General features: G+C 37.8%; 1 protein-coding gene and 1 non-coding gene across 9 annotated transcripts; both read left to right on the forward strand.

Annotated features, from left to right (window-relative positions):
* Positions 1–5826: 5826 nt before the first annotated feature.
* LOC131241886 (small nucleolar RNA R24) lies at positions 5827–5914 on the forward strand. The gene has a single exon (XR_009169452.1). It is a non-coding gene; the product is annotated as a small nucleolar RNA R24 (small nucleolar RNA).
* A 3710-nt stretch (positions 5915–9624) lies between these two features.
* LOC131239814 (nematode resistance protein-like HSPRO2) lies at positions 9625–16578 on the forward strand. 8 transcript variants are annotated; one of them, XR_009168401.1, is made up of 7 exons: positions 9625–10166; positions 12605–12655; positions 12940–13002; positions 13110–13294; positions 13464–13541; positions 13681–13747; positions 13978–14063. XR_009168401.1 is itself a non-coding variant. In XM_058237689.1 (4 exons), the coding sequence occupies exons 1-4, from the start codon at positions 9844–9846 to the stop codon at positions 16365–16367; spliced, it is 558 nt and encodes a 185-aa protein (XP_058093672.1). In that variant the 5' UTR covers positions 9625–9843; the 3' UTR covers positions 16368–16578. The 8 variants fall into 8 exon arrangements, 2 of the variants coding, with proteins under 2 accessions (XP_058093672.1, XP_058093671.1); XR_009168399.1 differs by lacking the exons at positions 12605–12655; positions 13978–14063 and having other exon boundaries at positions 13681–13971; XR_009168400.1 differs by lacking the exons at positions 12940–13002; positions 13110–13294; positions 13978–14063 and having other exon boundaries at positions 13471–13541; positions 13681–13971.
* The last annotated feature ends 7738 nt before the right edge of the window (positions 16579–24316 follow it).

Consider the following 24316-nt stretch of genomic DNA (forward strand, 5'->3'; position numbering starts at 1 on the left):
GGATATGCCTGGGCCAACCATCCTGATCAGAGGGTGAAATTGGGTCAGAATCCAACGGTCAGAATGCTTAAAATCGTCGCGCAAGCGACACGACTCAGATTTCAATAAAAGCTTAATAAATTCCAACCGTTCTCACACTCTTCACTCCGAACTCAATCAAATCGACCCAGAACATCGGATCGACTTGATTTTCGAGGTGAAGATCAAGCCCAACTCGGTGACCGCAACAGCCTAAGATCATCGCCATCGGACTTTCGACGCGTGGTCCAGGTTCGATCCAGATCTTTCAAAAATTCCCCAGAACAACTGGATTTAGCGATGGATCCCAGATTTCAGAGTAACGTAGCGCTCACTAATCTACACGTTTAGAGCCATGCAGATACAATTTAAAGTGATTGATGCGGATTTCACAAGCAATCGAGTAAAGCGCTAATTACCCCAAAACAACTACTTAAGGAAAGATTAGCACAAAAATTCCAAGGTCGTTACAATCTACCCCCCTTAAAGAAAATTTCGTCCTCGAAATTCATACCTTCATATAATCCTCGAGGATCAGAGGGTAGGTCTTTCTGACCTCAGATACCCAAGTAGCCTCTTCCACACCATGATGCGTCCATAGCACCTTCACAAGAGGGATAACCTTGCTACGCAATACCTGCTCCTTCCTGTCGAGAATACGCGTCGGTCGCAGTACATAAGTGGCATCCTCACTCAACTGCACTTGCTCCCAACTGATAATATGCGAAGGATCAGGAACGTACTTCTTCAGCATAGAAACATGAAATACGTTATGCACGCCCGCAAGAGGTGTGGGCAAAGCAAGGCGGTATGCTACCGCTCCCACTCGATCCAGAACTTGAAATGGACCAATAAATCTCGGCGTCAGCTTTCCCTTCTTACCGAACCGCAAAACTCCCTTCATAGGAGAGACCTTCAGAAACACATGGTCTCCCACTACAAACTCAAGCGGTCGACGCCTCGTATCCGCATAACTCTTCTGCCTACTCTGCGCTGTCAAAAGTCGACGTCGAATGATGTCAACCTTCTCTGAAGTCACCTGCACCAACTCTGGGCCAAGCAAACTATGCTCACCAATTTCTGCCCAACAATGTGGTGCTCTGCACGGGCGACCATACAACGCCTCATAGGGAGCCATACCGATACTCGCCTGGAAACTATTATTATACGCGAACTCTGCATACTGAAGACAATCATCCCAACTGTCTTTGAAATCCAAAACACAAGCTCGCAACATATCTTCCAGGACTTGATTCACGTGCTCCGTCTGCCCATCTGTTTGCGGATGAAACGCAGTGTTGAACTTGTTTCACCCCCATTGCTTCTGGATACGAGTCCAGGAAGATAGATGTAAAACGCATGTCTCTATCGACACAATCTCCAGGGGAACTCCATGTCGACGCACTATCTCCTTGATATACAACCTAGCTAACTCGTCTGCAGAATAAGTGACTCGATCGGTAAGAAATGCGCCGACTTCGTTAATCGATCGACAATCACCCAAATAGAGTCAAATCCCTTTCTCGTCCTCGGCAACCCAGAAATAAAATCCATAGAGATGAACCACTTCCATTCAGCTATGGGCATGGGCTGCAACAGCACAGGAGGTCGGCGATGCTCTGCCTTGACCTGCTGGCACATGAGACAACGAGAAACAAATTCAGCAATCTAGACCTTCATATTGTCCCACCAAAAAGACCTCTTCATATCCTGATACATCTTCGTGCTACCTGAATGCATCGCAAGCTTAGAACTATGGGCTAACTCGAGAACCTCACGTCTCAACTGCCGACAACTCTAATACGACTCGGGTTCGTCTAATACGTCCTACATGGCGAAAGCAATCTCAACCACATATATAGGGTCAATTACCGATTTTCTGGACTAAGGCATAGTCCCAAACACCTTACACTACTACAGATACTCATATGGATTGTAAGACAGTAATGGAACAACAACTCAAATCATGGCACATACGCATCTGAAGAATATCAACTTAACATAAATGTAAGCATAGGAGATGCTTGAATTTAAATAACTTGGAAAGTAATTGCATAAAGGAAATCATGCGCATCAATAGGAGTATTGAGAATCACTTCTCAACGCCCGCAACAAGTGTAATAAGTTACACTTAGATCATTCATGCATTTCTACAAACACTTAGCATACATGGAACAACATACATGACGTATGTTGGAATACATGCACTTAGACAATTCCTTTTACCAAGGAGTCGTCATACATGCATCTAGCATACATACATGACAAATAATCATGACAAACACAAGTGCATATTTTATACGTATACGGTACTTTATAAATACACATAGAATACACAAATCTCAATATAGCACATGCATATCAGGAAAGCAATGTAAACATAACATTTGGCATGTGAAATCTCATCCATAACAAGAATAAATCACTAACTGGCATTGAAAGCCTTGAAAACCATAACCTATACACTTAAAGTCCTCACCTTAAGCGAAGAAAGAACCGCCGAGTGATTTAGACGAGTTGTCTTCGTCAACAGCGTTAGAATACCCTAAAATAAGGATAGAAATGAGATACAACAACACCAAGTCTAGTCTAAGCTCTAACACAGGTTAGGGTTAGGTTAACTTACCCCAAAGGAACTCAGAATCGTCAGAAGAACGATTCAAAGTGAAAGTTAGAAGATGAAGAAGAACAAGGAAGAAATCAAGATGATTCACCAACTTATCTCTCTCACTTTCTCTCTCTTTTCCACTCTCTTTCCAAGCTAGGGTTAGAGAAAAAATCGTATGGAAAAGAGAGCTAGGGTTTAAGGACTATAAATAGGCCTTTTTTTATGAAAATAACCCCATGGTCAAGGTATACTTAGGTTATAACCAAAGTAAGCCTTTCTCGATCCAACGAAGCACTTCTAGTGGGCGTATAACCACGAAAGGTCGGACTTAAGCTCCTTGACCATGGATCTAGGTCAAGCCGAGTTTTCATACCGACCGGCTCTTCGGATCAACCATGGCGGACCACACTCAATTCAACGGTCACGGAATCTCGATCAGTCCACAAGCACTAGGATATGCTTGGGCCAACTATCCCGATCGGAGGGTGAAATTGGGTCGAATCCAACGGTCAGAATGCTTAAAATCGTCGCACAACACTCAGATTTCAATAAAGGCTTAATAAATTCTAACCGTTCTCACACTCTTCACTCGAACTCAATCAAATCGACCCGAACATCGGATCGACTTGATTTTTGAGGTGAAGATCAAGCCCAACTCGTGACCAGACTAAGATCATCGCCATCGGACTTTCGACCAGCGGTCCAGTCCGATCCAGATCTTCCAAAATTCCCCAGAACAACTGGATTTATGGATCCCAGATTTCTGAGTAACGTAGCGCTCACTAATCTACACGTTTAGAGCCATGCAGATACAATTTAAAGTGATTGATGCGGATTTCACAAGCAATCGAGTAAAGCGCTAATTACCCCAAAACAACTACTTAAGGAAAGATTAGCACAAAAATTCTAAGGTCGTTACACCTAGGAACATGAGTCTACAATGTTTTACAGTTGGTTGGTTTTGATAGTAAAAGGCGAATGCGGGGTCTAGATTGCTCGATAAGCAAGACAGGACTGAAGAAGTCAGCCCTTGCCCATTCAAAGGTAGTGAACATGACAAAAGAAAAAGAGAGCCTAGCACGGGAGATATTTGAGATGAAGAAAACATTGGCCGATATAAAGGCCTAGGTGGATATGCAGCATGATGCACAGTCTACTCAAAACCTCTCATCACCACCAGCCACTACTTCTACTCAGGCATCATCGTTATACCAGTGTAAATTTGCTACAGTATTGAGCTTACAATTATATTATAAACGATAACAATACCAATGCCATTTTATATGTGTACATGTAGCCAGATATTATATATATCAGTAAGAGATACGACTTGCTTGGTTAGGAAAAATGTGGTGTAGTTGCTCGTGGTCAAATACACGAAGTTAATCCAAATGCAGTTATCCATTGCGGACCATTGAAAGAGGAAGCTTTTGTTATTGTCCTGACTGAGATTATACAACCTAGCGCTCCTTTGTGGAAAGAAGATGGGTTCGCATCTACACTTGGAGAGTCCGGTCCGGGATCATTTGTGCAATGGTGGTAGGACTCTTTGGGAATTCAATAATTTAAACAAATTTAGTACTTTATAATTGAACATTTGTAGTGTGCATGTTTTTTTTTTTTTTAGTTAATTTATATGATGTTTGGCTTGTTTTTTCCTTAATTTTGAACTAATTTAGCACTTTATAGTTCAACATATTGATAGTCTGCATGTTTTTTTTTCCTAGTTACTCTATATGTTGTTTGGTTTGGTTTTTGAAATTTTGAATGAATTTTGTACTTTATATTTGAATATATTAATAGTATTAGGCTCCATTCGGTCATCACATTAGTCTTTATGAATATAAACTTTTTTAAACCAAATGGAGCGTAAACCCTTTTTTAACTCGAGAAGGGAGAAGGGTGTCAAGGTGGATTGTGTACTTTTCTGTCATTTTTTGAGAGAAACTTTTTTAAAATGCTTGAACACTCAATTGAAAAATGTTTGCCTTTCAATTGATATTTATTTCAAGTTTCAACATTCAAATACTCAATACTTATAAGCAACCTTGTTTCTAAAAATCTGAATTCATGTAAGCAACTTTGTTTATGAAAATAATATTCACTACAACAGATCTCTGTGATAAGTGTTATGGTGCTCGTCCATATTACAAGTGGTTTTGCATCTCCAACTTCGCTTGGGTTAGTATTCAGTTAATAAATTTCATTCACAAATGATGCAACTTGGCATTTTTTTCCTTTTTTTTAAAAAAATAAAAAATAAAAAAATATATAAAAAAAAATAACACCTTGTTTAATAATTACGATGAAAGAAATATGTGATTTTTTTTATTTTTTATTTTTTCTTTGGCAGAAGGATACGCGTTCCAATATCCCCCCGCCTCCTTATGTCATTCTTCTTTCTTAGGTTAACTAGGTAATTAAACACAAATCACATTACATTCATACTTCATGTATTTCCGCATATTGAGTATAATTTAGAAGATGTCTTACTAAGCAGCCTAAATGGTTTTAGTTCTTAACCCTTAAATTTCTCAATAGGATATTTAGAAACGTGATGCATGGCAATTGAAGTTTGTAGAGACCTCCTGAATCTGCTTAGCTCACACAGTTGTATTTCTCTGATGTAGCTTGGGATTGATACTGTTCCAGTTCTTATTGGAACAGTCTCGTACTTGTTGCTATCAAAACCTGCAAAGGGAATGGAGAAGTCCTTTTCCACTCTCTTGCTCTTGGAAAACATTCTTCCGGTTTGCAAGTGAGGATTGCAAGATTGAGGTAATGTCTACTTTCAATATTTTGGTAGAGCCCATAGACTACTTTCCTCATTCCTTACCTGCAAATAAAATTGTTCTGTTTCAATTCAATAAATTGGTTTAGGTGTTCCACACTGCTGCTTCTTGATGTTGGTAATAAAGGGATTGTGTTATTTGCAGAACATCAACATTGATAGAATTGTTTGTCTTTGTGGTATTGCATGCTTGGCAAACAAGAAGATAGTGTTGATTCAGCCAACAGGGAAAGATCTTTCTATTGTGCTTGCAACAATGAAGACAAAGAAGCAAAATCGTCCTGCAGGTCAGTCATGAAGAAGGAATTCCGACAGATGGCAAAGGTTGTTGTTAACCAGGTAAAGGATTCTGGAAAACCTTGTTCTATTTTTTTTATTCCCCCTCACTTGGGAATTTATAGCTGATATTTGTGTTGAGATGAGCTGCTAACATGTGGGAAGATCACTTTAGATGGATCTTAACTGAAATGTACTTGTTACGTTGGCTTCTAAGCTTTCTATTATCATGTTCACCCACCCACCCACCCACCCACCCACACACACAACTAGAATATTGCTTCTGAATCCTAGCTTGTGTATCAGGTGGGATTCGTTGTTCAGATGATCTGCCATTCAATCTTCGCTCCCCGGTTCCACCCTTTGTGATTTGAATGGTCAACCCACGTACCTCAATTGGATAGGCCACAATACAATAATTATTCTTACTGGACCATCCTAACCACTGATTTTCTAGTCCAATAGTCTAAATTAAAAGGGTGGTCCATCCATGAGTATTTAACAGGACGAAATGATCCCAATTACATAATAGGAGTTGCCGAGTGTGGAGATAGTTTGAAAAAATGAAAACTCGATTAGACTCAAAACAGAGTTGAGATGAGTTGACTGAAAGACTCAGGCAAGTTTCTCAAAAACTCTTTGACCGAGTCTTGGTTGTTCTCCATACAAGAATGGGCCAACAGGTTTGAATGGTCTTGGTTGAAATGCATGCATACTATGTGTACTCTAGATGGGTTCTACCATTTACAGTAGCCAGGTAATAACTAATGTTTCTGTAATTTGTAATTTCATTGATCTTATACAACTAGTTGCACTATTGGATCATATATATATATATATATATATATATATATATAGAGAGAGAGAGAGAGAGAGAGAGAGAGAGAGAGAGAGATTTACTAGAGTAAATTTATCAAGCTCATGGAGAAAGGTAAATTTTAGAGCCGTACTTGTATGTTCTTACTCTAACAATTTTAAGCTTACAGTTCTTTCTTTTTTGATTTGTTTGCATATGAAAGTCTTAATCTGAACCGCCCAATCTGTGGACCCGACTTCAGATATGGTACATCACAATCAGATTAGTTTGGCATCATGATTTCTTATTAATGGGTATTTGTTTGTTAAATTGGAACCATTGATTTTCTTTTATCTTTTATCTTCTTCTTCTTTTTTTTTTTCATTTTAACTCTTTATTAGATGTCCAAATCTCATGCAGACACTCTTGGCTTGGAAAGCAAGGTTGCGTGCTAGGGGCCATCGAACAATCCCCACTTCAATTGATGAGTCGTGTTGAATATGGACCGCTTGATGGTGATGTTTGAATGGTAGGGTTTGGCCAGACACATTAATTTTATTTTAACAGTTTTACAAGGTGAAGTGATGTGGAAGATGGGTTTGAATCACTCCGTATGTTCATCTTCTCGTGCTTTAGATTCATCTATTAATTTTTATTTGTATTAGTTTAGTTGGGTATATGGGTTTGTAAGCCATGACGTCTTCATTTATATTAGTTTACTTTAGTTGTATTAGTTTAGTAATGATGAGTTGATCAATTAGGGCTTGTACTAGCAATGGTAAGAGACACCATTACTATAATTATTTATTTATTTATTTATTTTATTTTTTTAAAGGAAGTTGCTACGGATATTAGCCGTAACCCTAGTTCTTGAAACCGTGGTTATTGCTAACTTCAACATATTGCTACGGATTTCCTTCTACTTTTAGCTACAAATATTATCTACAGCTATATGTACATTTCGATATAGAAAATATGGCTACAGATTATATTTGTAGCCATTGTAGTTTATAGCTACAAATTTAATCTGTAGCGACGGCTTTTAGACCTATGGCTACGGTACTAATTGGTACGATCATTTTACAAACGATAACCGTAGCCATAGGTATTTAGCTCCGACTTTTATCTGTAGCTTTTTCCCCTTTTCCTGGTAGTGCTTTTGATTTCATACCAAAGCATGACCATCATAAGATCGCCCAAACAAATGGCCTTGTTATCTTACTGGATTATTCCCCTTTCGTAAGGGTAGCAATGTACCGGGTAGCCCATCCTGACCTGAACAACCCAGCCCAGCTTTGGGGAAAACCTGAACCTAATTAGCTTTGCCTGTGGGCTTGGTTTCCACCTCTTCCTCACGTGTATTACCCATTACTTGACTGTGCTCAACTCTCAAGTCATTTCAGCCTACCTTAGCTTGACCCAACCTTATATTTACATGCGCTATCTCTTACAATATGTCATTCCAAACCTCAATTAGGCACCAATCTATTTTCAAGGTAGACTGTTAGTTTCATTTCGCTATGATGTTTATTTCTTTGTGCGCGCGCGCGCACACAGATATATATATACACACACACACACACACACACACACACACACACACACCTACTTGATGAATAGATAGATCATGAATATAACAAGGATTTTAATTAATTTCCAGGCTGGGCTGGGTCAGCTCAGCATAGGCCCAAGTCAAATAAAAATTTTGGGCTTGGGCCTTTGGTCTAATTGTTAGGATGAGCTAGGCTAAGGCCTTGAGTCTTAAGTGTCAGGCTAGGCCTGGACCAGGATCAGAGAATCTGCGTCATATCATCTGGTCCGGTGAATTATATTATCCTAGACCTGAGAATTTGTATCCTGTCCTCTGATTTTCAGCTTAATTACGGGGAGTACATAGGTTCAGCAATCCAATCACTCCATAAGATTGGCTTCATAGTGCAGGGACCATGTCCCAAACTCCATCATTGGAAGATCCTACCCTTGCAATCTTTGGCCTTTTCTTTGTTAAATGTGCAACCCTGGTGAATTTTAAATTCAGGATCAGAAGAACAAATAATTCATCATAGTCAAAAGTTATGATAATGTGTAACGATTGATTCATAGAAGAACTTATTATTATTATTATTATTTTAAATCCAAATAATATAAAAAGTTACATTAATGAACCTTTTTCATTTTCTTAAAATTTCCTCGTATCTGAGCATGCCTCGAGAGAATCTTTAGTGTCAGGGTCTCTGCCAGATGGCAATACGAGCACTTCACCCGAATGGTCATTTGGGTTTTGGCACCGGAGCAAAACAGTTTTCTGGGAACCTTCGGTTGAGGGAAGTTTTGGCACCAGAGGCTCTATGCTATGGCAATTTTGACACGCCTTGCCAGATCTCATCACAGACTATGTTTATGGGTCCGGCTCGATTGGCTCAGTGGTAGACGGGCTCTGTTTCTACATTGAGACCAAGGATCCAGTGCCCATATGTTGTGAGTAGGTGGGTGTGTTGAAAAAATAAAAATGTCAACCATTCATTAACCAGCAAGGTAACTTATTTCTTTTTCCACAATGCCCTCCTTTCTCAATCCAGCACATCTGCTTATAAAGCAGTTATGTGAAGCCTTGCCTAGCCAGCAGGTTCACATTTTTACTATAGGTTCTTTTTCTCTTCCTTCACATTTGAGAGGATGGGTCTATGGAGTTACTGAAAATTTCTTGGCTTGTAAGTCTACTCTTGTTGGGTACTTTTTGCCTCCGCACAACCACGCAATCTTTATTTTATGGGAATTTGAATATTTTGGGGATTAACTAAGTTCTAAAATGTTTACACACTGCAACAAAACAGAGCTTGGCCGACCGATGGGGTAACCCTTTGCCCGCAACCAGTTTTAACGGCTGCAGGCAAAGGGTCCTACAAATTCGAAAAAAAAAAAGCCCTACGCCGTCTCTCGCTCTCTCTCTCTCTGCCTCTCCCTCTCCACTCCCTCTCGCTCTCCTTCCCTCTCGTGAATCGGCGGACGTAGCGAGGAAGATCACGTTCGCGATCGAGTGCGAGATGCAGGGATCGCCGTTCACGCTCGGGTTGGGCGAGCCAAAATTTGCTGGGAAACCGAACCTTGAGTACGATCTCGTCTGTAAGCCTCCATGCCCTGAAAAAGCCCCTCAGAAGCCTCAAAAATTTTGAAAACGGGATCCTCTTCAGCATCCACCAGATCCTAGAGTCCTGGATCTTCGCCGCGTGAGAGCTGCTGCAGTGGATTGGGGATCGGGTGGAAGAAAAGGAATATGAGAAGGCTGCAAGCGATTGTTGGTTGCTCGAGCGAATCTGGAGGCTTCTAACAGAGATCGAAGATCTACACCTCCTGATGGATCCAGACGATTTCCTCCGCCTCAAAAACCAGCTCTCGATCAAAGCGACGAACGAATCCGAAGCCTTCTGCTTCAGATCAATGGCTCTGATCGAACTGACGCAGTCATCGAAGGATCTGAAGCGGAGATTGCCAGATATCTTGGGCGTGGAGGTGGACCCGAAGGGTGGGCCCCGGATCCAAGAAGCAGCAATGGCAATTTTCCATAGGAAGGGCGATGTAGCAAAGATCCATCTGTTGCAGGCGTTCCAGGCGATTGAAAGGGCGGTGAAGAGGTTCTATTTCGCATATCGGCAACTGATTGGGGCAACGATTCTCAGGTATGATGTAAGGCTTTTCCCTTCTTGCTGTTGATTTCTGCAATTTAGAATATCTAATTAGGAATATGCATGGTCGAATGCCTAATTAGGGATTCGCATTGTCGAAACCCTTATTAGGGTTGGCATGCACTTTTTTTTCCCAGTACCAATGCTTCTTTTGTATATGAGAATCATCTACAGCTTGTCTTGTGTTTATGGCCCCACCATGGTGTGTATGGCATCCAACCTGTCTAGTATGGACAGCCCACCATGAAAGTGTGGTGCATAAAAAGTCAGGCTGACCCAATCATCAGGTGGGCCACATCATAGAAAAACACTGGACAGCCACCCAAAGACCTCCAATTGGATCAGCCTGATTATTGGTGCCTCCCAATTTCATGGTGGTACAGCCCTTCTGAACAAGGTTGGATGCCCATGAACACACAACAGTAGGCCCCAGATGCAACTGGTTGTGGATGATTTTCATCAACAACAGCTCTAGAGGAAACCTTTTGTACTTGTATTTTTGAGAAATGTTTACAATGAAACTTACAAATCTATGTGCTTGAAATTCTGTCTTGGGTCTCTTTTATTTTATATGTATGAGAAATAAAAGTACTCCTGGTAGTTCCTTAAGCTTACTGTGCCAGGTTCATTACCCAAAGACATGCAGAAAACTTGGAAAAAAAAAGCTTGATTTTAAATAATTACAGTATCATAAGCCCATCCGATGATTAGCTTGTTGTGATTTTCTAATTATCAAAGTGGGGTGTTGGATGTCAAACACACGTCATGTCACGTGTGACTAAGCTATGTTGATCTGGACCATCCATCTGGTGAGCCCGACCACATATAGGGGTTGTCTGATGACCTTGCTCATCCGTTATTTCAATTGGCCCACACTGATGCAGGACAAATCGATTGGATGCGGCGTAGGTGGATCCCTGATTGTGGGGCCCACCGTGATGTTTAAGGTCCATCCATTTTGACAGCTCATTTTGGGGCATGATCCAAAAAAAAATGAAGCAGATCCAATCTCAAGGCTTGTCCTAATGCCTTCCCGATCATGATCTTGCTCATCTGTTAGATCAATGGCCCACACTGACGTGGGACAAATTGATTGGATGTGGTGTCAGTGGATTCCTGACTGTGGGGCCCACCGTGATGTATGTATGTTATATCAATGTGGTCCATCCATTTTGACAGCTCATTTGGGGGCATGATCTAAAAAAAATGAAGCAGATCCAAATCTCAGGGGGACCATACTAAAAACTTGTGGGCCACAAAAGTTTTGGATCAAGCTTATATCTGTGTGGTCCCTTCATCCAGGTCTTTGTGACCTTACCAAAAGTTTGGATGGCAAATAAACATTCTGGTGGCCCCCAAGAAATTTTTATTGACGGGTATTTAATCACCACTCTATTTCTGTGTTGTGGTCCACCTGAGATTTGGATGTACTTCATTTTGAGATTATGCCCTAAAATGAGCTATCAAAACAGATGGACGGTGTGGATGTAAGGCACATACATGACGGTGGGTCCCACTATCAGGCACATACATCAAAGCTATGGCTCTCACTATATCACTACTACTGCTTGTTCTTTATTTGTTTTTCTTTTTAAAACTTACTCATGCTAAATAGCCCTATAAGGTTTTTGATCTCAATGCGTTTGTCACCAATCATGAAAAGTTGTTATCTGCTCACTTCACAGTAGTACTAAAATAAGCAAGAGCTTCTCAAATTCCTTACATAAAGCAATGGGATCCTACATATTGCATTTTATATTCCATTTTTGGATGTGCATATTGCCTTAATGTGATTGCTTGTTACATTCACTACTATTCTGTTTTCTTTTCCTTTATTCTGTTTTCTTTTCTTTTGTTTTTTGTTTTTTTGTTTTCTTTATTCACTTTTAACTTAGAAGGAAAAAAGCTATTTTCAAGCTACAATATTACAATTTTTGCTTAGATCTATGCTATGGCTTTCTAATCATGTAATAAATGCTGGCTTAACAATGCCAATAATCTCAGTCTTAAAAGATGTTAATTCTTATGCTTCTTTATATTAGGAACAAATAGACTAACCAATTCTACTTCATATTTTCTGTTTAGTTGAATCTGCAATTTTATTTGACACATTTAGTACCTGTTTGGTAGATGCAAAAATGTGTTCCTCTCATTTTAGTTAACAATAATTATGTATTAGAGATTGTTATCTGTTTTACATAATCACTTTTAACATGAACTCATTATCTATTAGAGATCAAGATTAATGCATAGTTTCTGTTAACCAAAATGAGATCAACTCATTTTTCAGGTGTCTACCAAACAGGGCCTTAGGTGAGTTGATATTGTTTGTTTGGAGTAGTATACAGTATGCAAACAGTATGCTTATATTTGGACAACACATAGTTTTGTTGTTCTCTTATAGGTGGTTTCTTGTAGGTGCTTTTTCTCAGTTTCGTGTTGTTTTGCTGGTGGTTGCTTGCTAACTTTTAGGACTTGATTAGGTTGGTTAATGGTGCTACTTCTTTATTTAGTTAACTTTAGTAGGAAACTATGCTTATCATGATATTTCTGTTAGGTTGATACTCATTTTTAGGATTTGTATTATGCTCATGAGTTTCTTCTCTTTTGAGTTGTCTATTGAGAATTCATGTTCAAAATACACTTTGGTAGTGTCCAAGCATTTATTTGTGTGTTTCATGTTTCAATTGATAAAAAGAAGGAAATCATGATTAAGTCTTATTTTTACTTTTTTAAGTTAATGGGTCTTAGTCCAACCTTGAAATAGGTTTGACTATATGGAACGAGATTGCCGAGCTTGTGGCCTTGGTTGCAATTTTGAATTTCAGAGGTATGTCTCGAGAACTTTTAAATTTCAGATTACCTCTGTATTTCTATAGATTGGTTATGCAAAATGTATATCCATTGTAATTTTCAATTTCATTTTGTTGCTTGCAGGTTAATGGAATGCATTTTTGGATTGTGTATTTTGTATATTTTTTCTTGTTTTTTATTCTTTTCCTTTATATATGTTTGGATTCTAGAAACTAAGTTTGAAAATCTTGGATGGTTTTGAATCATATATATAGCAACATGACCTATGTTGCCTTCAAAGGAATTTTGATAAAAGACGGGATATGCAGGTCTGTACTCCTATTTCTTTTGCGGCCTTCTTTTATCTACAAATCGGGTTTTTTTTTTTTTTGGCAAATATGTGGGAAACTAGGTTTTTGGAGGTAGTGAGCCATTAGAGGTTGAATTTTAGAAAATGGTGTATAAATTTTGGTTATGATCCTGACATTTCTTTTGCAGTCTTCAGAAGAAGGTATTTGATGTCCTCTACCGGATAGCAGACATCCCTTCTTGGAAGCTTACAAGATCAAGATAATTGTAAGTGTAATCCCCTGGCTTGTTCAGACCTGCACCATTCTAACTGAATATGCTCTTTCCCTATTGTTAGATTTTGAAATACTGGTAGGGTTTTGGTATAAATGAGATATTCTGGTTCTCACAATCTGATTCTTGTCAGCTTGAAGAGATGGATTTCCTTAGTGTTCTTCAAATGATTCCTTCATGTTTTCAACTAGCAATGACATGTAGGTATTAGCTTGAGGAAAAGCAATTTTAAATTATGCTCTTCTATTAACAATGTGATCATTTAATTACTTGTGCAATTCATTACTCATCCATTGCTCTAACAATATCTTGTTCAGTCACTAAGCTATAGCTGCATTCTCCTATGTGTTTGAGAGTGCGGATGTGTCTCTCTTTTTAGTTTAGGAATTCAATCTGCCTAGAGGATCATGCTGATAGTTCTTTTATCCAGAACATTGGTCTGTTGGACTCCACTGTGGATGGACCATTTCATAATATCTCCCAAGGTTAGAGATCCTAGCATTTCCTTACCACCTTCATTTGGTTCTTGGAAATAAGTAAGTTTTTGATTGCTTTAATAAGTTTGTTTTCTTTTCTATTAAAAAAAAAGATATGCATTTTCCTCATCTCGATTTGCATAATTTTTTATTCTTATATTTACAATAATGATGCCAACTGTGGTAGCATTGATGATGCCTTGAGGCTGTTTGGTTAAATGTCTGAGAGAAGCATCACGCTTGGGATTCATGAAATTTGTCTTTCTTTTATTTTCTTTTTGTAAGTAGAAATTATATTAAGAGAAAGAAGCAAACAGGACACAAAAACTAAGGAAGAAAACAACTATTAGGATCTACTATCACTTTTTAAAATTATAAATTTTATTTTCAGATCCATTAGTAAAATATAGCATATTAATTCAACTTTAGAACCTCACGAGGACCGAAATGTATTAAGGGATTAAGTTCTCTCTTCCATGGTATTTAGTGCCGTATTAGATCCTTGTTGGAAAGTTATTCTACATTCCAAGCATTTTTCACATTGTAATTTTCAGATCTACAGAGATGGTATCATAGCCTAATTTCTTCTCTTTTGAACAGATTGTGCGGGCCTGCCCTGACAATTATTTTCAATGATTTTGCAGTTGTTGCAATGGAACTCTGTGTAAAGTATCAATATGAAATATTTCAGAGGTAGTTGGTCTGTCCATGAAACTCAAAGTTCTAATATTTTCTTATTCAGAAAGATGAGCACCTGTGTGAAAAGTCTTCCAGTTACAATTTCCATCCTGTTGGACAAATCTTGTGCTACTTCGTACTTGCACCTAGTTGTAGATGATAAAATCATGCAACTAGCTGCATGTGGGGCCCACCCTGGTGTGTGTATTGCATCCGACCCATCCAGGAGGGTCACCCTACCATAAAAATTGGAGGCCACAGTAATAGGCTGATCCAACTCTTATGCAGGCTGCCACTTGAATTTGGAGGTTTTTGGGTGACTCTTCCATTGTTTTGTGTGGTGTGGTGCACAAGATGATTGGATCAGCCTATTTTTGGGGTGTCTCATTTTCATAGTTGGGCGACTCTGTTGGACAGGCTTTATATGAGGTGTTCACACACACACACACACACACACACACACACACACACACAAGTGTATGGATGAATTCAAACATATTACTATATATTCCTATCCGAAGTCAGTCTCAATATTTTGTTGCAGTGCTGATGCAATCACCCAAGATCAACAAAGTTTCAAAGAATTAATTTATGCACTATTCGTTACAGCTGAGACAATAGTACGATGCATGAATCCTAAAGGTTTGTAAGAAATGTCCATATGATTATCCTTGTGGTTTCAGCCATGTTTATCTTGTTGTTGCAAATGTTAATGTCCATGTCTTTCTTGAACTGGTAACATGCCTTGAAATGCAGAAGCAGTGGAAGTTGATATTGGGATTTTTTTTCTACAAAGCCAAGAGAAGCAATCCAACCTAGGTTTTTTCCTTCACATTATTCTTTTCTGGAGACAAAATAAGGAAGTTGTATATATTTTTCTAGTCCCTCCTAAACTGTCAGGAACATCTTTGCCATAAAACTCTAGTAGTTTTCTATTTGTTTCCTCAAATCATACCCATTTTTTCAGATCCTCTTTGTCGAAAGGTATTAGGAGAACCATTTTCCAAGAAAACATTATCACAATTCACAGCAATTTCATTATGTTCAAAGGTTCACATCTTGCTAATCATTTAAATTTGTACCCTTTTTATACTATAAAATCCTCACAATTAGTTTTAAGTTGGGAGCGTGATCTACTCTGTTGATGGGTTAATCTTAGATACTACAAATCACTAAGCCATAAACCAAGAATTATGTAATACTTCATCCCATACTGAACAAATTATGTTTCCACTACATTGATTTTTATTTTTTTATTTTTTTTTCCTCAATGTGAATGTAGTGGGTTGGTGTGTTTCAAAAAAACAAAAGAAGCATTTGATCATTTCCAAGTGGTCAGCACAATAGGGATTGAATTTCCATCATTAAATTTTTTTGAGGGCCACAAAAGTTTTGGATCAAGCTGCTATTTGTGTTTTCTATATGAAAATGCCATTTTGTAAATGGGAGATGGATGTGCAGATGGTAGCATGGGAGTCCATTTCCTTTATGTGGTTTCTCTTCTCACTTCCTATTTGGATTTTGTTTTCAAATTATAGGATGAGGGTTTTACTGTGCTGCCATTCTTTTGACATGGTGCCATGTTGTCACAGGAAGTTCATTCTCATGGGTGCCAAGTTGTCACAGGAAATTCATCCTCATGGGCCTAAGTCATGGACTTGACTAAATTTACGGTAATCTTGTACATTACAGAGATTTTGCAAAGTACTAATGATGTACATGTTACTTATGTAAGGCATTATATTGAATGGACAGTCAAATTTTGGTGTAAATATTTTTATAAGACAAATATTGACTCGGCTGAGTTTTCATGGCCCGGTGGATTGGCCAAGTCAATGCAAAACTTGGCCAATTTTTGTATAGGATTGATGCATAGTATGAATTGGCGGACCAATTGCTTTTAAAGCTGGAAATAGTTGTACTTTTTTGTTCCTTTGTTTCCTCAACAGATTTAGGTGATAGACTTGCTAGCTGGAAATGATGATCCCAAGAGAGAAGGTTGATGCTTGTTCTCTTGTTTTTGCTTGCCGCAGGCAGATCAATTGCATAAAATTTTTTTGTTGTGTGGATCTGCTGATGAAGACAACTGGCCTAGGGTTTTAGGATTTCCAAATTGCCCAAGTATGATGACTACAAGCCGCAAAGTCCAATGGAGAGACATATTAAGGAGGTTTTTAAAGAGTAAGTAGTTCTAGATTAGTACTCTGTTCAAACGATAAGTTCTGGTATTAAAGCTATCTGTTTCCCTCATTAGTCCTCTTGTTGTGGGGCTTAATTTGTATTCTCTTTTCTCAATAGTGTCGGCCCTCCTACTTTCGAGTTACTGGACAAAATGCTAACTCTTGATCTGTCAAAGGTATCACTTTTCTAACTATTGTACTTATTTTGATTTATTTATTTTTTGTTTGTCAGATTGATCTAAATGTATAGATATCTCTTATGGTAGTGACTAGTGGGAATTTGGACTTCATGTGCCCAATGCTAATCATGACTATGTAATTAAAAGTTATATGCACAACAGTATATTAATAAAAGCTTTCAATTACAAAGAGGAGCCAGACGTTGATGCAGCCTTGAAAAGGCCAGTTTTTGAAATTCATATGCAATGTGTTTCTAAAATCTATCATCATCACCAAAAAAAGGTAACAGCGTCTTTTTGCCATTGTCTAATATTTTATTTTCCCTTGAACAGCTTTTACCCTACTTTCATAGCTTGCTAGTTTCAAGTTAAAATCTATATGCACTGCAATGAATATTTTATATCGCACAAAATCTTCTCTCTGTGGGAAATAAAAGAAGAACGTCAACATGTCGGTTCAAATGTGATTCTAATTCCGTGTGTTATTTATGCTCAGTTTCCACGAATAATTTGCATTATTTGGTTGCAGCAATGATAATCCTCTTAGCCAAATGGAACAAGATTGGATCGTCAAGCTGATCATTTTAACAGGAGGTGAACCTCAATATCATTGAGGGCCTGAACCTGCTGAAGGACTCTGAAATACTGATGCCTTTTACTGCTACACAGTCCACCAAAGATCGATAGAAGAAACCAGTCCCTTGGACAACAGGGAGATCATTGACATTAACCAAGGTATGTTAGCTACTTAGACTGGTGTAATAAAAAAAAAAAACCAAACTAGGATACATGTGGGTCACCTTTCTTTTCCTTTTTTTCATTTTACTTTTAGATAAGAAAGACTTTCTCTGTAGCTATGGATTTTGGGTGGCCATGATCTATATAGCTACGGATTTAATTCGCAGCAAAGTTTAAATGAGCTACGGTACCAATGGCACCGATCGTACTGTAGGTAGCCATATTTAGCTACGGCTTTTATCAGTAGCTTTATACTAATTTTCTGGTAGCGTGGCAAAAAACAACGATTTAGCGGCGTCCAGCAAAACCGTCAGTAAAGATCCTGATCGCCAGTAAAGCCTTTACCGACCGAGGCTTTATCGGCTGTCAGCTGACCACGGGCAAAGGATTTGGCGGTGGTTTTGACCGCCGGTAAATGCTAGTTTTCTTGTAGTGACATTTGTGGTTAGATTGTTGAGACTGTACGGTCCATTTAGTCTAACTAATTTGTATTTTTGAAAGATTCAGTCTAACTAAATGGAGTAAAACAAAAAAGAAAAATAAAAATGAGAAAAATAAAAGTTTTTTTTTTTAAAAAAGCTGTAAATTAAAAAATTATGAGTAAGTTTGCATAGATAAAGTGCTCAACATCAATCTTAGTCACTATCTTAGAGAAGTAAACAAAGGAAAAATGCTTGCCATGCCTCGAATCCAACACAATTCTCGAGGCTCAAATCCCACACCCAATGACAAGACTTATATCTTATACCTTCTCAAGCCACAATCCACAAACCATCACATAATACCAAATCATAAAACATACATTTCCTTTAAATAAATTAAATAATCATTAACTAAAATAAAATCATAAAACATACAATTCCTTTAAATAAATTACATAATCATTAACTAAAATAAAATATCCCAATCATTATGAGTACACTCCAAAGTCTTAAACAACATTTTACTTTTTAAGTCCTTTACAATAAAATCCAAAACTGTAAAAGAAATTAAATCTAAATAAAGATAGCTAGGTTTCAACTCCTCATGTTCCTTGATGAGATCCTCATCCTGAAATCGAAAATCTTAAAAGGATAAACTACAAAACAGTGAGTAAATCTTAACAGAAGTTTTGACATGAGAAAATATATGATCCAAATAAAACATCTTTATCAATTTTCTGTAAATTAAAGATTAAATAAATGAATATTTTAACAAAATTCCATATGAAATAAATCATGCATGTGTTAAAATCTGATAACTGTAAGAACCAATGTATTTCATACGCAACAAAATCATAGATGAATAAATAATTATATAAAAAAGTAGCCACAATAATCAGTATGATTGATCCCTTTAAACATTAGGGTTGTTTCACACTAGTTGCCAACACTCTTCCAAAACCTATTTGGATTACATTGGTGGTCTTTTGCAAATTAACTATACTTATCTAGCCAACCTCTGCTTAATGGGTGATCAATTCGTATGTTAGCTGGTTAAACTACTTCACCAATGACAAGATCTAGTGATCACTTGATCGAACCCAAGGGTAGACAACCCCAAATGTAGGGCTTGGATGCAGTAATAACTCAGTGAGACCGAGGTCAATCCATAAGGAGATTGGTGAGAATATGTTTAATGTGAAATATTGCATATTTCCCACTCATTGTGCATTGGTTTTATACGCATAGGTGTGCTTAATTAATCTAATTATGTGTGTTTTGCTATGCGATATGATTTGGAGAGCTAAGATGAAAAGAATGATTAAAGTGAAGATTTAATACTCGAAGAAGAACCAAGTGAAGAATTGAAGATTTGGAGGACATTAATATATAATTCAAGTGCCAAATATCTATGAAAATTAAGTGTAAATGAGAGAGAAGACTGAAAAAATTAAAAAGTGCAATAATAGAAATAATAAACTCTTCAGTCCCACCTGAGGTTAGTTCGGTCCCACCGAAAGTGCTCAGAACAATCCAATAAGAAATTATGATTTTCAGAGATAATTTGATGCCATCGAAGGATAGTTCGATTTGATCGGAGGGAGATAGAGACTTTAGAATGAATTAAAGGAAATTCGACTACAATTGAGAAACAAATTCGGTCTGACCGAAGTGATGTTCGATGCCATGCTATAATCAGTGTGATCGAAGTTAACAAAAGTACATAAATTCAAAGTCGATTCAAATTCAGTGCAGGTTTTTCATATTTAAAGGGGGTGATTTAGGATTTTCTAAGTGCGATATGGAGTTTGGAAGAGAGCAAGGAATGGTGGAGCATCTATATGAAGTTATTATTCCTCTATAATATTTTGATTTTAAGTTTCTTTTTCATTTTTTTGTTTGAGTTTAGTTCAAACATGTCTATGGTTGATTAAATCTCTTAGCTAGGACTAAGAGGTGAAGTTTGTAGTAATTTTTAATGTTTTAGATTACTTCGATTTAAGTTATTTGGTTTGAATGTTAAACAATTTATTGATATTGGTTTGAATAAAGTTTCAATTTCTAATTTACTTTGATCCATTGTCGACTTCAGGCACTTTGGATGCTTAGGAAGGCTATGATTTATTACTTATCTATTTTTGCAAGGGCACAATAGAAGCTTTGAATTCCTTACAATCAATACTTTGGTGTCTTATGTTGAAACTGAATCAATTGAAGTTCAAATCTATTTTAGTTTATGAATGATGAATTAACCACTCTATTATCTAGTTAGATAGGATAGGACTTCAATTCCAGTTGAGTTATCTAATTGAATAAAGTGAATTAAACATTAAGAATGGCTATACATAGATCCTTAGTGCTCTAGTGTTTTGCTTTATTGATTTATAGTAAATTTCAATTATTACTTCTTATAATCAAATTTCATATTTAGTTTTAGCTCTAGTTCTAGTTCTGGAATGTTTGAGAGAACTCACACATATAAGTGCTTGTCGATTTGATCTCGATCTCACCAAGTTAAAACTACACCACAGCCCTACACTTGGGGTTATCATCCTTCTAGATATATCAAGTTTTTTACATCGTTTTTAGGGACTTCAATTGCATTTTTTTTTAATTTTTATTTTATACAATACTTTAGGGTTAGAATTGGTGAAGGATTAGGATTATTTTTTCTGCATTTTTAGGTTATTTTTTTCTGAAATTTGCTGATATTGACATTGTTTGTTTATTTTGTAGAATTTCACATAGAGTCATCAATCATGTATTATCCTTCCAACCCTCTTGCTTTAGTTCGTTTTAGATTTCTTATTTCACTGTAGTTTTTATTGCAGTAGAAGTAGGGTTAGGCTTAAAATTAGGTTTTTGAGTGGTTGATGCCCAAGTGGTTACGTGATAACACTCTTCATCTCTTTAGTAAAGGATGACTAGTTGAAGGACTGTCTATCTATTGTGGTATTAGAAAACACCTAACATCTCCTGAGTTGGTTGAGAACATGGTTGAGAACCAACCTCATCGTCATGCTGAAGAATAACACGATGAGAATGATGAGCATAATGGTCCTCCAGCTAGAACGCTACGAGATTATTTACAACCAACTAGGATGAGCACACCTTCCTGCATGATTTTTCCACATAATGCAAGAAACGTGGATTTTAAATCGAGAGTGATCCAACTACTTCCCAAATTCCATGGACTAGATTATGAGAGTCCCATATCTACATCTCAAGGAGTTTAATGAGATATTAGCAACCCTACACTTTAAAAATGTGCCGGATAATATTCTCTGGGTAAAATTGTTCCCCTTTTTTTTATTTTAATTTAAATTAAAGCTAAAGGACAAGTCATGGCTTCACTCCTTAAGACCAAGATCGATTGGATTAAGGGCTGAGTTGACTCGGGAGTTCCTTAACAAGTTCTTCTCGGTTCATAAGATCAACACTCTTAGAAGGTTCATCATGAACTTCTCACAAGAGGAAGAAACCTTCTTCCAATGTTAGGAGAGGTTTAATGATTTTTTAAGTGCTTACCCACATCATGGCTACGCAATTTGGCGAGTCCTAAGTTTTTTCTATGAAAGATTGACTTTTCCCATGCGCTGATTCGTGGAGATGATGTGCAATGGGGGAATTCATGAATAAGGATCCCAATTACGTGTGTGACTATTTTGATATGTTAGCTGAAAATAGGCAATCCTAGGATACTTCAGCAAAATTGATCAATCTCAAATCGACTCAGTCCAAGGAAATTTTAAAATTTACATCTTAAGGGAAGAAGACGACATTAATGCTAGGGTGACCAACCTCACAAGAAAGGTCGAGGCCATGGACTTGAAGACAATGAAAATGGTCAAACCCAAGGGGACAATTGAAACTATTTGTAATATTTATGCAAGTAACATACACTTGTCGGAGGAGTGTCCTACAATTCCTATATTCGAAGAGTTGTTACATGAGCAGTCTAATGCCATGACCAATTTTCAAAGGCCTTTCAGTGCTCCAATCTCATACACATACAATTCTAGTTGGCAAAACCACCGAACGGACCAATGGCTAATACTGATAAAAATCCTCAAGGGTCTCTTCCTTCAATCCTCATTCTATTATATTAACATCGAAAAGGACCAAAGAGGATCCAGACCGAAGGTGGAACGATCATGAGAAATTTAATCAAAATGTTATATAAGCATTTCAGGATATCAAAACATCCTTAGAAATGTTCGTATGGTCCATTCAAAGATTAAAGTCACAACTAGTAGTTAGGGAGAAGGGGACTCTTCCATCCCAACCTCTACCTAACTCGAAACCACAATGGTAAAATAAGTGACCCTATCTCTTCCACCCAATATGTGGAGCAAGCCAAGCCCATCACCACACTTAGAAGTGAAAAAATAATTGACAAAAGCATCTCGACGCTGGCTGAAAAGCTTGAACACTTGGAAGAATCTAAGGGAGATGATGAGACTAGAATTATTTCACATGAGAAGAAGCCAAAAAAAGAATATAAGCTAGTGGCTTCATTCCTGTTATGCCCCATACTCGGTGAACAGGCTCATAGAATTCTCGAGCTAGAAATTTCCTAGTGTCGCTAGGGAATAGATGTAATGTGTCACACATAGTGCACAATGCATGAATCACACTATCCCAGATATGCATCAAACCTGCGTGTACCAAACGAATCATGCGGGGCGACCCTATTTTGTACGGGTACCCTAAGTATCTCAAGTCAAGAGGGTGTGTATTATGATTAATCATCATTAATAACAAGCGCACATATAATGTGTATGGTTATATGAATGGGCATGGTTTCTGCTACACTAAATATATTATTAGTGTGACTTATTGTACTAAGTACACTATCGTGTTATCAAACATATCATGTGATGGTCAGCCTTGAATGGCCCAAAATATAGAGAATGGGACTCGATTGGTGGACCCAATGAACAATGTAAAGATATAGGTGGCATGGCAGACTTGAGACTTGAATTGGCCCATCATTAACACCTGTGTACTAAAATGATACAACAAACATATGTATGGTACAAATAAAATACATACATCAAGGTGGCTTAGGAAGGCTTCAATGGTTGGTATGCAACCATCACTATTTCTTAGTATGCCCCAAAATCTGATGGTTTCCACTCCCCTATCTTGCTAGCAGCAGGGTCAGCCCAACAAGGTGGGGCCCTCTAAATTAGGTTGGAGGGAAAGAAGACTTTGGAAATTTTAAATGGTAGGTTGGAGGGACAGAAAGACAATACATGTCAGAGCTTTCTCTTTGAGGTAGTAGACCATGTGCAAATGGCCTATTTTCTCGAACTCAGTCTTGCCTTTTCTCCCATTGAATGCCAAATTGAGAATTCTTGACGTGAGTACTAACACACTTCAAAAGTATCGAGGTATAAGAAAGGATATTAAATGCGGGACTAGGATATGAATATCTCTCTAAGGAAAAAAAAACCATCTCAGAGCACAAAAAAGAAGAAGAAGAAGAAGAAGAGGGAAGACTCTGCAAGAAGGTCACCATCTTCCCTTCACTCCAGTCCAGTTCACGAGTGTCGGAATCCTCCCAACATTCATCCAAATTCCACTTAGCCAAACTACAACCACATTCTCACTCATCTGAGTCACAACCATAACCTCAATCTCTCATATTTCATCTAGTCAGATCACGGTCATACTCCTGTTTCATCTGCTTTGCCCTGCCCACAAGGGGGTAAGGGGCAACAATTACCTTTTATCGATTGGACCTCTATTATGGTCCCACCATAGATGCGACAACTCGAGGAACATCCCAACCATAGGAATGATGAAGAACATGCTCCATCTCACACAGATTCAAAACCCAGTCCTTGTTTCATTATTATGATTGGACACGATGGAGTTGATCTGCCCATTGCATTAGTAGCCCTTGTCATTCAATGGGAGGGAGTATAGGGCCAAAATTGGTTCACAATTCCCTTGACCATTAGGTTGGCCGAGTGAACACCTAACAATGTCGGCTACAAAAAAATATATCTATACAGATTGTTATGCGCATCCCAAGACAAATCAGGTTAGCCCTTGGTTCAAAATGTCATCTTACTCAAGGACTAACAT

Source organism: Magnolia sinica, chromosome 3 (genome assembly GCF_029962835.1).
Source record: "Magnolia sinica isolate HGM2019 chromosome 3, MsV1, whole genome shotgun sequence".
In the NCBI taxonomy this organism is placed as follows: domain Eukaryota; kingdom Viridiplantae; phylum Streptophyta; class Magnoliopsida; order Magnoliales; family Magnoliaceae; genus Magnolia; species Magnolia sinica.

Coding starts and splice junctions, on each gene's coding strand:
- LOC131239814 (XM_058237688.1), top strand. CDS start 9,844: ATGGATCCAGACGATTTCCTCCGCCTCAAAAACCAGCTCTCGATCAAA. Junction 10,167..15,245: donor ATTGGGGCAACGATTCTCAG/GTATGATGTAAG, acceptor ATTTTGTTGCAG/TGCTGATGCAATCACCCAAG. Junction 15,344..15,457: donor ACGATGCATGAATCCTAAAG/GTTTGTAAGAAA, acceptor CTTGAAATGCAG/AAGCAGTGGAAGTTGATATT.